At 41.3% G+C, this 14,768-nt stretch overlaps 1 protein-coding gene across 6 annotated transcripts in view; it reads right to left on the bottom strand.

Moving 5' to 3' along the window:
- Positions 1-8,845, bottom strand: part of Nsun7 (NOP2/Sun RNA methyltransferase family member 7) — a 43,519-nt gene extending 34,674 nt beyond the window's left edge. For 2 of the 6 annotated variants that reach the window (XM_052735035.1, XM_052735037.1), the window contains exons 1-4: positions 8,648-8,845; positions 7,636-8,034; positions 1,444-1,502; positions 485-615 (exon numbers count right to left, since the gene is read on the bottom strand). In XM_052735035.1, the coding sequence (XP_052590995.1) occupies positions 485-615; positions 1,444-1,502; positions 7,636-7,966 (521 nt within the window). In that variant the 5' untranslated portion in view covers positions 7,967-8,034; positions 8,648-8,845. Of the gene's footprint in view, positions 1-484; positions 616-1,443; positions 1,503-7,539; positions 8,035-8,404 lie in introns of those variants that run through there. The other 4 variants (XM_052735036.1, XM_052735038.1, XM_052735039.1 and 1 more) reach the window with 4 other exon arrangements.
- Between the last annotated feature and the right edge of the window lie 5,923 nt (positions 8,846-14,768).

The following is a 14,768-nucleotide window of genomic DNA, read 5'->3' as shown; positions in this document are numbered from 1 at the left end:
AGTACTTACTTATGATCCACATGGCAGTCTCTTGTTCATCTTTAGGATAAAGAGGAAACTAGAACACATCAGCTTGTTCTTAACTAGACAGACTTCTTTTAGTTTGGCAGAACAGTGAAATTTTGTATAGTGTTGGAATTTTCTCCTTTGTTATAAGTTAGATTTTTTTTGTAAAGACATCAATTAAAGAAACAAGTTAGTTGTTTCAAATTAAGTTTAGTTTATGCATATACTAAAACTATTAGAAATTTGTAATGATTTCCCACATTTACACACTGGATCATACAATTCAACATCTTAAAACAATTTGCTCTAAAGTTAGTTATTCAAACTATTCAAGACTGTTTGTAAAGGAACTCAAGGTACTTTGTTATCTTTTCATAAATATTTGAGACATAGGTCTCTATAAATTATACTACATAAATTTTGTAAATAAAAATGCTAATGTTGGTTTTGGATGAATGTCCTTTTTACCTGTAGTTACCTGTTAAGAAGGCTCTCTACTTCTTGAACTTCTGATATGGACTCTTCATTATCGGGAAGGACACGGGGTTGAAATTTTCTATCTTGGAAATCGTACAGCATCACAATAATAAGACTGCTCAACTGATCTGGCTACCGAGGGGAAACACACAGGAAGAGGACTAAAGAAACAATATCCCAAGGCTTGAGACACAACTCAGGAGTAGATGCTTGCCTAGCCTGAAGGAAGCCTTGGGTCTGATCCCCTGAGGGTAAGAGCGAATATGGGTAACAGTAATGCTTTGTATTCCATTACTTTTTATAACAGAACAAGAACATGATTACATAGTATGGTTAGATTTAGAAATAGTGATGATCTTTTTTGTTTGTTTGTTTGTTTTTCAAGACAGGGTTTCTCTGTGCAGTCCTGGAACTTACTCTGTAGGCTGGCCTCAAACTTAGAGACTCACCTGCCTCTGCCTCCTGAGAGCTAGCATTATAAGCATGTGCCACCACCGCCCAGCTAAGAAAAGGTCTTCAAAGGGGGGAAAAATCTAGTTTGAGAAGAAAAGCTTCTCCAAAAAGACAATTTGGGGTATATGAGTCAAAATAACAGGGCCAGGGTCAAAATGCAAGTATTAGAAGTAGGAAAGAACATATATTTTAAAGAGGTCTCAACACGAGGCAAACTATTATTTAGATCTCAGGGAATTTTCATACTTTCTAAAAGGTAATAATGGGGCAGACTAACTCTTTTTCTTTTTTCTTTTCTTTTTTTTTTTTTTTTTTTTTTTTTTTTTGGTTTTTCGAGACAGGGTTTCTCTGTATAGCTTTGCACCTTTCCTGGACCTCACTCTGTAGCCCAGGCTGGCCTTGAACTCACAGAGATCCACCTGCCTCTGCCTCCCACCAAGTGCTGGGATTAAAGGCGTGCCCACCACCACTGGCAAGGCAGACTAATTTTAAAAGTTGTTTACTTACTATTTTGGTGCTTGGGAAGATATAGCTGTCTATTAATATAGTTTCCAAAATATCTTGATCTGCAAGACAAGGGAAAAGTCTATTACCCAAAATATCAAATCTTAAAATAAAGACCTTTGAATTAAATACACTTGAAATAATGTTGTAAAATTACCTTCACATCTAAAATGTACCTCAACTCCTCATAAAGACATAAATTGCAACAGCAAGTGAAATATTTATAATCGTCATGAATCCCGGGCTCATATAGTTCAGGCTTTACAGAGACTCATAGTTAAAGCATCACCAACGTAGTCATAAAGGAATTTTAACTTTTAACTTAGGACCTTTGAAAGACGTTGAAGAAGATATAACTAGTAACATTAAACGGCAGGCCTGGAGAGATGACTCCGCAGTTAAGAGCCCTGGCTGCCCTTCCAGAGGTTCCCAGCACCCGGACAGTGACTCACATTTGGCTCTGGAATTCCATTTCCAGAGGAATCTGGTACTCTCTCCTGGCCTCCGATGGCACTGTGTGTACATGGCACACAGTCATGTATGCACGCAAGACAACCATGTACATTAAAAAAATGAAAGATGTTCAACAGCCTTGCTCTTTTCAGCTTTAAGTATTGCTGATATGTTGTATTAGTTATTAAGTAGTGTTAATATTTTGTTCTGGATTTTCTGTTTATAAGCAAGGTACTTTCTTTTAACATCCGTGTGGTGTTAATTATCAGGGTTATTGCTAGCCTTAGGAATTGGAAGTGTTTTATCTTCCTCTATTCTTTTACATGACTTTTATTAGACATAATTTTAACTTAAGTATCTGGTAAAACTTACTAGTGAAGACACAGATGAAATATTTAACCTAAGATCCAAATGACAGGAATTACCATATAAGGATCTTAATAAGGACAACAGTCCAAACAGAGAACAGAATAATTACTTCATAGGTGCTAAGCAGAAACAGTTTAACATATTTTCAACCCTCCCCTGGATTCATGAGTACTTTTGATAGACTTAAACTATGAACATCATATATATTTTAGTTAGGCAAACAGGAAGAAAGGCCTAGTCTTGATTCATTCAACATTCATAAAAAACCTATTATTTATAATGTAGACAATGAATTTTAATCGTTATTTGGGAAATTAGAAAATCACAGAAGACTAATTTTGAAGTGGAGACTATAATTTTCATAGGAAATCTTTTAGGAAACATTATACATATTTAAGCCACCAGCTCTGTATACAAAATAACACTCTCATTTCATTTATAAGTAAAATTTATAGAATTTCCATAACCATGAAGGACTTCTAACATGAAAGACGTGTGTAGGCTATAAAACTTTGACCACTGGAGTTGCTATAAATCCCAGGGGTAGAATGAAGGAAAACAGAACGTGGTTTCGCCAGCATTACACCTGTTCTCTAGGACTCCCGCCAAAACAATCACCTCTGCCTGCCTTTGGTGTTGCGCAGAAGACATTAACTTTACGTATCTAAAGTTATACGACATTCTTACCTTGAAATATCAGTTTAAACAATAGCTGTACTTTATTCAATGTATTCTATGTTTTGGGCAAGAAAAGGAAACTTGACAAAATTATTTTAGTCTTTTGAGAACAATTAGAACAGCCACTAACAAACGCAAAATAACTATACAGTCAAAATAAAACAATGTGGGGCCATAGAAAACTGGAGCTATGGATAGGTGGTGTTACTCTCCCGGCCAGACGGTGCATTTCTCTTTTTATTCCCCTTGCTGTCTTTTCAGGCATACCATTTAATTTCTCCTTGAGCTTCCTCCATTTTCTTTCATTTGTAATGAGAATATTCTTCCCATTTATATCAAATGAAATTAGGTGCTTTGTGAAAAAAAAAAAAGACTAAACAAGTATGAAGTACTGTTACTGTCGCTGAAGAGAACTGCCTGGACTCGTGGGTGACAGCTGAAGCGGTTATTGGAGTTCTAGCTCATCTTCCTAACAAATCACAACACAATCAACAAGTACCCGACAGCCTTTAGAAGACAAACCTCACATTAGGAAGAAAGATCCAGCCCTTGAGTGGCTTAGGAGGTTGCCTTTAAACGCTTGAAATAACTTGCCTGGTCCAAACTTTCTTTGTTTACCTTGGACCTCGTGCCACACCGTATTATCTTGACCTTTACAGAAGTCAGAGTCTGAGTAACCGGTCAGTCAACCACAGCTGAAGAACGCACTCCTTTAAGAACAAATCTCAATATGAACCCTACACAGCCAGGACAAGGTGAGCTCCCCTCATTAGCAATGTCTCCTTCCCACGGTCAGACATCAAGCTCTGTCATGAGATTTCCTCGGGAAGGGACAATGTGCCCTTTGTATCTGGTCTCTCCTGGACTCTGCCCTATGTGTGCATACTGCTTGCTAATTTACTATGTATCCTTTTGTTGTACTAAACCATGCATATAAAATACTTGCTGGGTTCTACAAACCCTTTTAGGCAATTGTTGAAGAGTGGTCTTGAAAACCCTTAGCTATAATTACTAAGTCACAAAAGCTAGAACTGAACCGTATGTTAAGCATTTATTGGGTTATTCATTGGCTGATTACAAAAGTCCAAAATGTCCAGGTTAATGCTATGGTCTATTTGTGGGAGTGAAATTCATCAACTACTATATACACTTAGAGAAGTTGGAGAAACACAATTTGGGAAAAAGATTAGCAATTTCAGGAGTTTCTCTTCCTCAAGCTTTTTAAAACATTTATTTGTTGTTCATACATTTTTCAAGAAATTGTTTCACAGGCTTTTCTTATTTATTTATTTATTTGGCTTTTTTAGAGAGGGTATGGGTATGTAATGTAGACTTGCTTTGAACTTAAGGCAATCCTCCTGCCTCTGCCTCCTAAGTGCTGGAATAATAGGTACATCCAACTCCCACTCCTTTTTAAAAAAAAATCTATATTCCTTTGAAGTATGTGGAGATTCTTCTTAAAATTAACTACTCAAACTCTATTTTGACAAAGGTCAAATTTCTCTTTTTTTTTTTGGTTTTTCGAGACAGGGTTTCTCTGTGTAGTTTTGCGCCTTTCCTGGAACTCACTTTGTAGACCAGGCTGGCCTCGAACTCACAGAGATCCTCCTTCCTCTGCCTCCCAAGTGCTGGGATTAAAGGCGTGCGCCACCACCGCCCGGCTCAATTTCTATTTTAGAGGAACAGACTTTATTAATAACTATCTTGTTTCATCAAAAATTGACCTGAGGAGCTGGGAGCTGGGTGTAGTGATGTACGACTTAAATCCCAGCCCTCTCAGAGGCAAGAGGATCTCTGTGAGTTTGAGGAGAGTGGATTACCTTGGGGTTAATTTGACAAAGAGGATCTAATGGTGGTCTTCATTTGAAGAAGTATCACACTGAGCCATAAGGGGAGTCAGAGAAATAGACTCCCTTGAAAGAGCTTACACATAGAACATATGATATCTATTATTGTTTAGTTATAGCTTTACTATAGTATAGTTAGTGTTTAAATTGGTATCTCAATGTAAGGATGTCATATTTATTTCAGATACTACTCAAAGTTAATGCTTTCTGAATAATACCAAAGACAGCACAGAAGTGATTGTCTTTGGCAAGAGTCATTAAAAAAAAATTGAAATCTACTTTCTAAACTGTGACTCTTGGAACCTAAAATGTTAAAGCAGAGTGTGAGTGTACACTGTCACATGAAAACATTTGTAGAACACAGATAACACAGAAGATAAAATAAAATGCACAAGAACTCTCAGAATTTTTAAAGTAAAGTACTAGGCATTTATCTTGGAAAACTCACTATACTGGAATTCTGATTTGTTCGTTTGTTTGTTTTTAATATGGTGCTGGAGGGATCAAACCCAGAGCCTATCGTATAGACTAGGCTGCATGGCAAGACCCTGAAAAATAAATAATGAGCAAGTTTGTAAAGGCTGAGGACAATAATTATCTGAGTAAGATTATCTGGGTCAGTAAGAAAAATCAGTCACAAGGCCCTTTCAGAAAACAGAAAACAGTACTGGGCAGAAGACACTATAATCTACTATACATCTGCATGTTACTGGTACAAAAACAATCGTGTAATTGATGATTTACTTTTATGTAGAAAAATTCAAGCTTTTATTATTGGTTTCTAAAAATGAGGTTCAACATTCTATTAGGAAAACTGCCTACAATTGGATTAACATTAAATACCAATTAATTAACATAGCTAATCAAGCTGCATTTCACTGTTCCAGGAGAAAATGCAAAGTTGTACAACTGACTCTTGGTGCAAAGTGCAGAATCGTAATGAGGGGAAAGTGTGGGAGACAAAAACAGAATCTAAAAGAAAAAAATCAGGCTGGGCATTGATGGTACATGCCTTTAATTCCAGCATACAGGAGGCGGAGGCAGGTGTAGCTCTCTGAGTTCAAAGCCAGCCTGGTCTACAGAGTGAGTTCTAGGACAGCCACATAGAGAAACCCTGTCTCGAAAACAAACTACAAACAAACAACAAAAAAAAAAAACCACAAAAATCATGAGCACAAGAAAACAAGGAGTTGAAAAGTAATGATGCTTTAGACCAGTGGTTCTCAACCTTCCTAAGGCTGCAGCTCAACCCTTTAAGTTCCTCACGTTGTGGTGACCCCTAACTTCATAATTGTAATTTTACTACTGTTCTGGACTGTAATGTAAATATCTGATATGCAACCCCTGTGAAAGGGTCGTTTGATTCCAGAAGGGGCCGTGACCCACAGGTTGGGGGTCACTGCTTTAGACATTACATTTTCTTCTCTGTGACAACAAATTCCTGGCTTCAGAGTTGAACAGCATCATATTTGCTGACAAGGTACATTTATGTCTAATTAATCAACAGGAACATTTTAATTTACCCAACATTTTTTTTTACTTCCTCCTCTCTACAAGGCCTTCTAGTACTAAAGAAATCATAAAAAATGCTATTAACCTCTTCCAAGTGATCTCTTGGACATCCACTCATCATTTGAGCCTTGCTGCTGATGTTCAAACATTTCTGAACTGTCTCTCTGGACCTAAATCTAGTTTTACAAACCAGTGTCAAGTTTATAGTAGCAATTAGTATAAAATACAACTCCAGGGGGTTGAAGAGCTGGCTCAGCTGTTAAGAGCGCTTGCTGCCCTTCCAAAGGATCTAGGTTCCTTTACTAGTACCCGCCTAAGTCCAGTTCCAGGGGATCTGACGCCCTCTTTTGGCCTCCTCTGGTACTGCACACATGTAGTGCCCATTCATTCAAGCAAAACACCCATGTACATAAAATAAAAATAATCTACATAAGAAACCTCCTGACAGCTCTCCTCCTAGAGCCCACATCTGGTTGTGGCCTACCTCCAAAGATGATGTTAACTATCGTGAAGGGGCTCAGGAAACTTGAGTCCAGCACTTTGGAGACAAATTAGAAAGGAGAATTCTACTTAAATTTGGCTTTCCAGATTAAAGCTATTGGCTAAGAATTGGATAATCACGATTGGGGTTGACTTAACTGCAGTATTCACTTTTTAAAGACTGTACCTTCCTTCATCCTTTTCTCTCCCCGGTCTCCCGTATATTTGTGATACCTCATAAACTTAAAATAAAAGATGTAAATATAACAAGAATGTAGTGAAGCATCGGAGTGTAGTACTGCATGAGAGACAGACAGACAGACTGACTGAGACAGAGAGACATAGAGAGAGAAAGACACACACACACACACACACACACACACACACACAGAAAGAGACGGAGAGAAGTTTGTTCTTTTCTTTTTCTTTTTGAGAAGGGTCTGGCTATCCAGCCCATCCTAGCTTGGAACACCAAGTCCTGGCTCGGCAGCTGGGATTACAGGCCGACTCCTGTTCATTTTAATGACTGCACTACAAACTGTCTAAGGACAGGTGCGGGGAAACTCTTCTAATTTCACTAGGACTCACCCATTTAGACAGCTGTAATTGGCCAAAGATATACACGTGTAAAAAACAAAACAAAATTCAGTATGTTTGAGGGGCTAGGGTGGTGCACTCTGCATTCTAGAAATTTCCTTGCTTTCTCCCCCCCCACCCCGACACTTTTCTTTTTCTTTGGTTTTCTGAAACAGAATCTCACCCTGTAGCCCAGGATGGCCTTGAACTGAGCATCGGCCACCATGCCTGGCTTAGCTATTTTCTTTTAGCGCTGACCTTCAAGACTGGTATTACTCACACTTCAGGGTACTGAAAGCCAGCTCATAGGACAAACGCTGAAAAGATTCATCCTCAGATTGGAACCAGCACGGCAGGGGTTCATTCCCGTACTTTATTATGACTCTGTCTGGCGACTTTTCGATTTGAATACCCTGAAAAATGTTCGCTGCCATAACGTACACGGAGTCTGGATAGTAAGCTTTTTCCAGGGCAATGGTTGAAGAGTTCTTCCTGGCTATTACCTCCCTTGACATCTCCAGGGCAGCGAGTTGGGAGATCTCCTCCATATTGTCTTGGTTAAAAAACTCTAGTTCACTTTGGGGGTCCAGCATATTCGCCCCTGATGTCATAACTCAAGGTTCAAGTGCAATTCAGGTGGTCCAGGAGACTGCTGTCCTTGTAGCCTTAAGCATCGTCTCTGCGAAAAGAAAAGGTGGTCTCAGTACATCACTGTCCCTGCAGCCCCTCTCCTGGCGGTCCCCTTTGGGTGACCATAGACCCCAGTGTGTGTGTGGGGGGGGCGTGGCATGGACTAGCCCACCCCAACATCCCATACTTCATCTGCAAGGAAAACTTGCCCTCGGGGATGGGAGGGCCGGCTGGAGGTCTGGGTCCCCTGAAAGGAGAGGATTCTGCCACAACCCACTGGGGACACACACACACACACACACACACACACACACACACACACACACACACACACACACACACACACACACACACACACGGGTCCTAAGGTGGCCCTGGCCTCGCATCACCAGCATCCAAGGGACTGAGCGCCCTGTCACCTTCTCCGCGAACCCGCCCTTGGCTGGGGTGGGATGTCTCCCGGGGCTGGCAGCCGCTGTACTTGGGGTGCTGGGGGCGGTACCCGGCCCTCGGGAGCCCCGGGAGGCGGCGGCCCGCGGAGGCCGTTTCTTTCAAGTGCAGCCACGCCACCCGCCGGCTCCGGGCGGGGGAGGGGGACGCCGCTCCTCGGGGTCGCGCCCTCCGCTCTCGGGGTCCCCGAGGGCTCGCTCCTCGGTCCGCACCTGAGCTCGTGGGGCCGCCTGAAGGGGCTTCGGGCCGCAGAGGGAGAGAGAGAGAGGCGCGGGGTTCCCGCTGGGCCCGGAGGCTTTGGCCGGCCCAGCAGGGCCCGGATCTCCATGGCAACCCCGAGGGGAGGGTGGTACCTACGCTCCTGGCTTCCTCTCACCAGTTGCTTGTCCCCCCTCGCGGGCGGGCGGGCGGGCGGTGACACCCGTTCAGTCCCCCTTGGAAACTCAAGCCGGGGTCCCTGAGCACCTTGGCTTGATCTCCTTCGTGAACTCTCAGAGATGCTTTGAAGAATCTCAGGTGTAGTTCCGTGGTTTAATCCTCAGGCACCTGAGGTCCTCGTTAAGCTGGAGATCTCTGCACCCATCATCAAGGATTCTGAGTCTGGGCATGGGACTCGAGATTTTGCAATTTTTTTTTTCCCTGTAACTCTTGTAATCCCAATGCAATTAGCCCAAAGGCCACCGTGTGAAAAACTCTAGTTACTCCATCAATCTAGTTTATAGGAAGTCCTTTGACCTTTCTGCTCCTTCTATAAACTAGATTGATGATCCCTCTTGCTTTGCATGCCGGTCGTGATAGGATATTTGAATCTTCCATCCTGCTGTGCACCTGCCGTGCAGTATCTTAGTACACGGTAAATTCCAAACCTTTGGGAAAGGCAAGGTCTTCTGGTAGATGGCCCTTGGTACTTTTCCATCTTTAATGGCTTGGCATCTTCAAGCTTGCCTACCGTGTGTGTGTGTGTGTGTGTGTGTGTGTGTGTGTGTGTGTGTGTGTGTGTGTGTGTGTGTGTGTGTGTGTGTTACGTGCTATGGCTTCCCGTTGTGGCTTCCCTTTCTCCTTCCTCTTTCTTCCCTCTACCCCACCCCAACCCCAACTCCAAACTCAGATCCTGATTCTTCTGCCTCAACCTCCCCAGGGCTGGGATCACAGGCCTGCACTCCCATGAGGCTTCTCTTTGCCTTGAAATGTCTCTCCTTCTGTCTACCCAGCAAAGTACAAAATCTCTGCCTTTTCTACATTTGCCTTTGTTGGAATGTAAGTTTAGCTGCTGAGACAGAGATCTCAGCACAGTGGGCTTAAACACAGCAGAAGTTTTCCACTCAAAATCCTGTTGGCATTGGTTTGGTAGTACTTATCATTCATCCCAGCGCTCGGGAGGTGGAGGCAGGCAAATCTCTGTGAGTCCAGCCTGCTCTATATAGGGAGTTCCGGGCCAGCCCAGACTACACAGTAAGACTCTATCTTAACCTTCCTCCTCCTCTTCCTCATCCTGTTAGTCTAATAGTTAGACTTCCTGCACAAAGTTATCACGGACCCAGGATCTTCCTAGGGGTTTCATCTAAGGCATGTATCTTTGTCAAGCTAGTGTAAGATGGCTCATCCCGTGCCCGTTTGCAGACAGTGATACATAAAGGGAGGGTGGGAAGGAAGAAGGCGTGCTCACCATGCCTTTCAAGGACAGTACTAGGAAGATGCATGCACACATCACCTTTGCTTGATTTCCATTGGCCAGAATTAGCCACGTAGCATGTTTTATAACGAAGGTTAGGAAATGTGTCCCACGACAGCTCCTGGGAGAACTGGTAATGAATCAAAAGAATCATTTTCTATGACATGCCTCTTCCCCCTGATGTGAACAAGTATGTGTTAAATCTTACAGTGTGCTTGTTGTTGTGTTCAGTGCTGAGAGCAAAAAGTAAATACACAGACCTGACTAGGGACCTGGTATCGAGAACGTGATGTTTTGGCACCCTTTAGTTTTGATTATAGACATTTGTGTACATACCTACATAGACCTTCCTCCTGATTTCTAGATACAAAGCACACACTCTAAAATAGTTGTGCTAGATCTTTATTTTCATTTTATTACGTACCTTTTTATTCTAAGATGCTAGTAAAACGCTATTGTCTCAGAAGGTCACAAACATGAAAGGTGTCTTGAAGGTCATAATCTATTTATTGTATATTACACAGTATACAGTACAATCTGTAGGGAATATAAAACAATAGATAGCTATAAACTTTTAAGTATAACTTTCAGGATATAATTTGAGGAACTTTTTTTTTTTTTACATAGTAGTTCATTGTGTGACACTTTCCTACACTGAAAATGAGATTAAACAAGAAAACCCATACTCCCTAAGTAAAACTTAGGCAAACTGTAACACAACTCTTAAATGGTCTTATCAATTAAAAAAAAAAAAGACTTGAGAGCTAGGTATTTGGGTGAATGCTGAAAGATCAGAGAAACAGAACAAGCCACAGCCAACCTCACCTTGCCGACTTCTCAGCTGATCTTGTTTCCTCAAACTAGATGCCTCTGAGTTTCCACAGGAATGGATCTCAGCTGAACTGCTGCTAAAAGCCTAAAAGCTTAAAAAAGACCTCTAGTTCCTGGTCCTCACGCCTTATATACCTTTCTGCTTCCTGCCATCACTTCCTGGGATTAAAGGCGTGTGTCTCTCCCAAGCAAAACATGAGATCTCAAATCCCAGGATTGGAGGTGTGTGCCACCCTGCCTGGCTTCTATGTCTGTCTAGTGTCTGTTCTGTTCTCTGACTCCAGATAAGTTTATTGGCATGCACAATATATCAACCACAGCAAATAGCTGTGTTAGTAAATCCATGGTTACTGGTTATTTTAATCATGTGTATAAATGGTTATAATCCTGCTTCTTTGGCTCTTACTTCTGGTTTGTGGCCTCATTGTGGACTTGCCGTATCGGAAGTGAAGGCTGCTGAGAAACATATTAAATTTCAGTGTACAGTGCAAACAGGTAACCATAGGGATAAGTCTGTGGATTCAATCATTGTGAAAGCTGGAAAATAAAAATAGGCAGCTTTTGTCTGAGTCACACTCGGTAACATGATCGGAACATTGAAGTGGAGATGGCATAGAATTCAAACTTAGATACCTAGGGCTTTCTGCCTGCCGAAGGAATTTAAAAGAATGATTTTCCCTCAGGAGCTAGAATATGTGAAATATTTATAAATTAATATTCCTTACATGTGACTTCGAGTACTGGTATAATTTAGCTATGTAATATTTGATTACTTGCTTAAATTTAACCTGGACACAGGAAACTATGTCCAGTTCCACTGATGCTTGTTACAGAAATGCACAAAGGAATATGAGATGTAAAGGGTTTCACTGGGTCATCTTAAGCATCGGGCCTCAGTATACTTGAAACTATAGTGACTGTATTTTGTTTTTGTTTTGAGACAGGGTCTCACTATGTAGTTCCAGCTGGGCTGGACGTCACAGAGACCTATCTGACTCAGCTTCCTGAGTACTGAGGTTAAAGGTGTGTGCCACCGTGCCCAGCCTGTGGTTGATTTTCATTACAACACTTTTGTCCTCAACTTTTTTTCACATTTCCAACATATTTTTGTTGTTATTTTGGTTTGGTTTTGGTTTTTTGAGACAGGGTTTCTCTGTGTAACAGCTCTGGCTGTCCTGGAAGTCACTCTGTAGATCAAGCTGGCCTTGAACTGACAGAGATCGTCCTGCCTCTGCCTCTACCTCCCCGGTGCTGGGATTAAAGGCATGCACCACCATGCCCAGCTCCAATGGCATCCAAATCCAAATTTGCATGGATTAAGGAGGGAAAATAACATGGAGCACACAAGTTTGGAATAGATACCAATGAATTGTCTGTGTAATTACATTATAACCACAACAAACCAGTCCGGAGAATGCCCTGCACAAAACTCAATAGATTCAAAATGAAGTGTTCCTTCAGCAAGGCTAACTGTGGCGAGCCTTAAGAGTCTACTTGAACCAATAATTTCACCAGGAACACTGCTTTTACAAGGCTTTCTTTTATCCTTCTTTTGAGATAGGGTTTGATGTAGCCTAGGCTGGCCTTGAACTTGTTGTGCTGCTGAAGATGACCTTGAGCCTCTAATCCTCCTGCCTTCGTCCTCCCAAAAGCTGGGATTACAGGTGTGTCATACCCAGTTGATATGGTGTTGGGGATTGAACCCAGGGCTTCATGCATGCTAGATAAGCATTGACCAACTGAGCTCTATCCCCTGGGTGTGTTTTGGTTTTAAAAATTCAAAATATTCTGGCATCTACATTTCATTCACTTTATGAAAAAGGTAAGATATGATTTTTAACAAAGATCCTTGCCCTAATATTCAGCATATAGTACAATGGATATAGGATTACTTTGTGAAATGTCATATCTTATTATACATTGTTCTAGCATTTAAATACTTTTATAACTAAAGAAAGGAAATATGAAAAACTAAGTTACTATTTATTTTTCACTTGAATTTTAAGGATCATGTGACTGAGTAAAGAAGATATGATACAGAAAAAAGAAAAACAAAACAAAAAGAAGACATGATACCCGCCCCACACATATATGCACAATAGAATGTGATCAGACCCTGTGAAACCCTTTCATTTTGCACCAAACTGGACAGAACAGTATAATATGTGAAGTGAGATGAGGCAAGCCCTGAAAATCAAATACTGAATATTTTATCTTATATTTGAAGCTCAAGAGTGTTGATTTCAGAGTATTAAAGGGTAGAATAGTAATTACTAGAGGTTGAGGACAGTATGACAATGGGGGGGGGGGTAAAGGTCAGGTGATGGGCACCAAAGACAGTCAGACAGGCAGGATGCATTGTAGATCAGCACAGCAGGGTGACTACACTGTGTAACAAGCCGTTATGTCGTCAAGAGGAAGTAGAGGAGCTCTAAGGCTCCAAACACAAACGATAAAAAGATAGAAATCCTGATTACCCTGCTTCGGTCATTACACATTACATATATATATAAAACATCAGGCAAGCCGGGCGGTGGTGGCGTACACCTTTAATCCCGGCACTCGGGAGGCAGAGCCTAGCGGATCTTTGTGAGTTCCAGGCCAGCCTGGTCTACAGAGCAAGATCCAGGAAAGGCTTCAAACCTACACAGAGAAATCCTGTCTCAAAAAAAAAAAAAAAGGAAGAAAGAAAGAAAGAAAGAAAGAAAGAAAGAAAGAAAGAAAGAAAGAAAAAGAAAGAAAGAAAGAAAGACAGAAAGAAAAAAGCCATCAGGGAAAGATTAGGAAGGGAAGGTTCCAGAGAGAGTAGAAGGGGCCAAGGGAGGGGAATGGAGCCTGCATATGATCAAAATACACTATACACACATTAAAAATAGCGTAGTGTGCTCATACATACGTATCATTATAGCATGTTAGTGAAAACAAATGAAGGATTGTGAAGAATGATATGAAATGGTGGAGAGGCATATTTAACATTTTCATATAACTAAATAATACATTTCTGTTCCTCTACCGCATGAAAAACTGATTCATCCAAACTAAACAACAAAAACCCCAAACAATAAATAAGATTTGTTACGAGGGCCAAACATATGTTTTATTATAAACTGGATTCAGGGAGCCATCTGCTGGCAAACAGTCGTCTTTGATTTTTTTTTTTAATGGTCTTACTGTTTGGGTTTCCAGAAAACTGCCCAGCTGCCCAGTTAAATCTCAGATACATAATTTCTCAGCATTTAGTGTGTTAAGGTAACACAGTATTTGTTCCACATGCCATTGCCACTTTGTTCTAAACAGTTGTAAATGACTCTGGAAAGGTTTTCTTGAACTCCAAACAACACAATTACTGGGTTTTGTTGTTGTTGTTGTTGTTGTTAGTTTTGGTTTTTGGTTTTTTGAGACAAGGTTTCTCTGTGTAGCTTTGGAGCCTGTCCTGGAACTGGCTCTGTAGACCAGGCTGGCCTCGAACTCACAGAGATTCACCTGCCTCTGCCTCCTGAGTGCTGGGATTAAAGGCGTGCACCACCACCCGGCTTTGTATTTTTGCTTTTGAGACAGGGTCTCTGTATATAGTCCTAGCTGTAAACAGCACGGTTATTTAGGCTTGCTGATCTACCTTGCTCTGTTCTCATTGCGTCAATGTAAAGTTCTGCCCTCCCCGCTTGTTCCTGGCATCTGACTTCTTGTCTATGTGTTCTGATGTTGCTGCTGCTGCTGTTGGGATATGGGCTTTTGTTTGTCTATTTTATTTCTTCTGAGGACAGGGTCTAGCTTTTTAGTCCAGGCTGGCCTTGAACTCTAGATCCTCTTGTCTCAGCCTCCCCATTGTT

Source organism: Peromyscus californicus, unplaced genomic scaffold (assembly GCF_007827085.1).
Source record: "Peromyscus californicus insignis strain IS unplaced genomic scaffold, ASM782708v3 Scaffold_13__1_contigs__length_99412109, whole genome shotgun sequence".
In the NCBI taxonomy this organism is placed as follows: Eukaryota; Metazoa; Chordata; class Mammalia; order Rodentia; family Cricetidae; genus Peromyscus; species Peromyscus californicus.
Note: the sequence above shows the minus strand (reverse complement) of the source record. Positions and strands in the feature narration are given on the sequence as shown.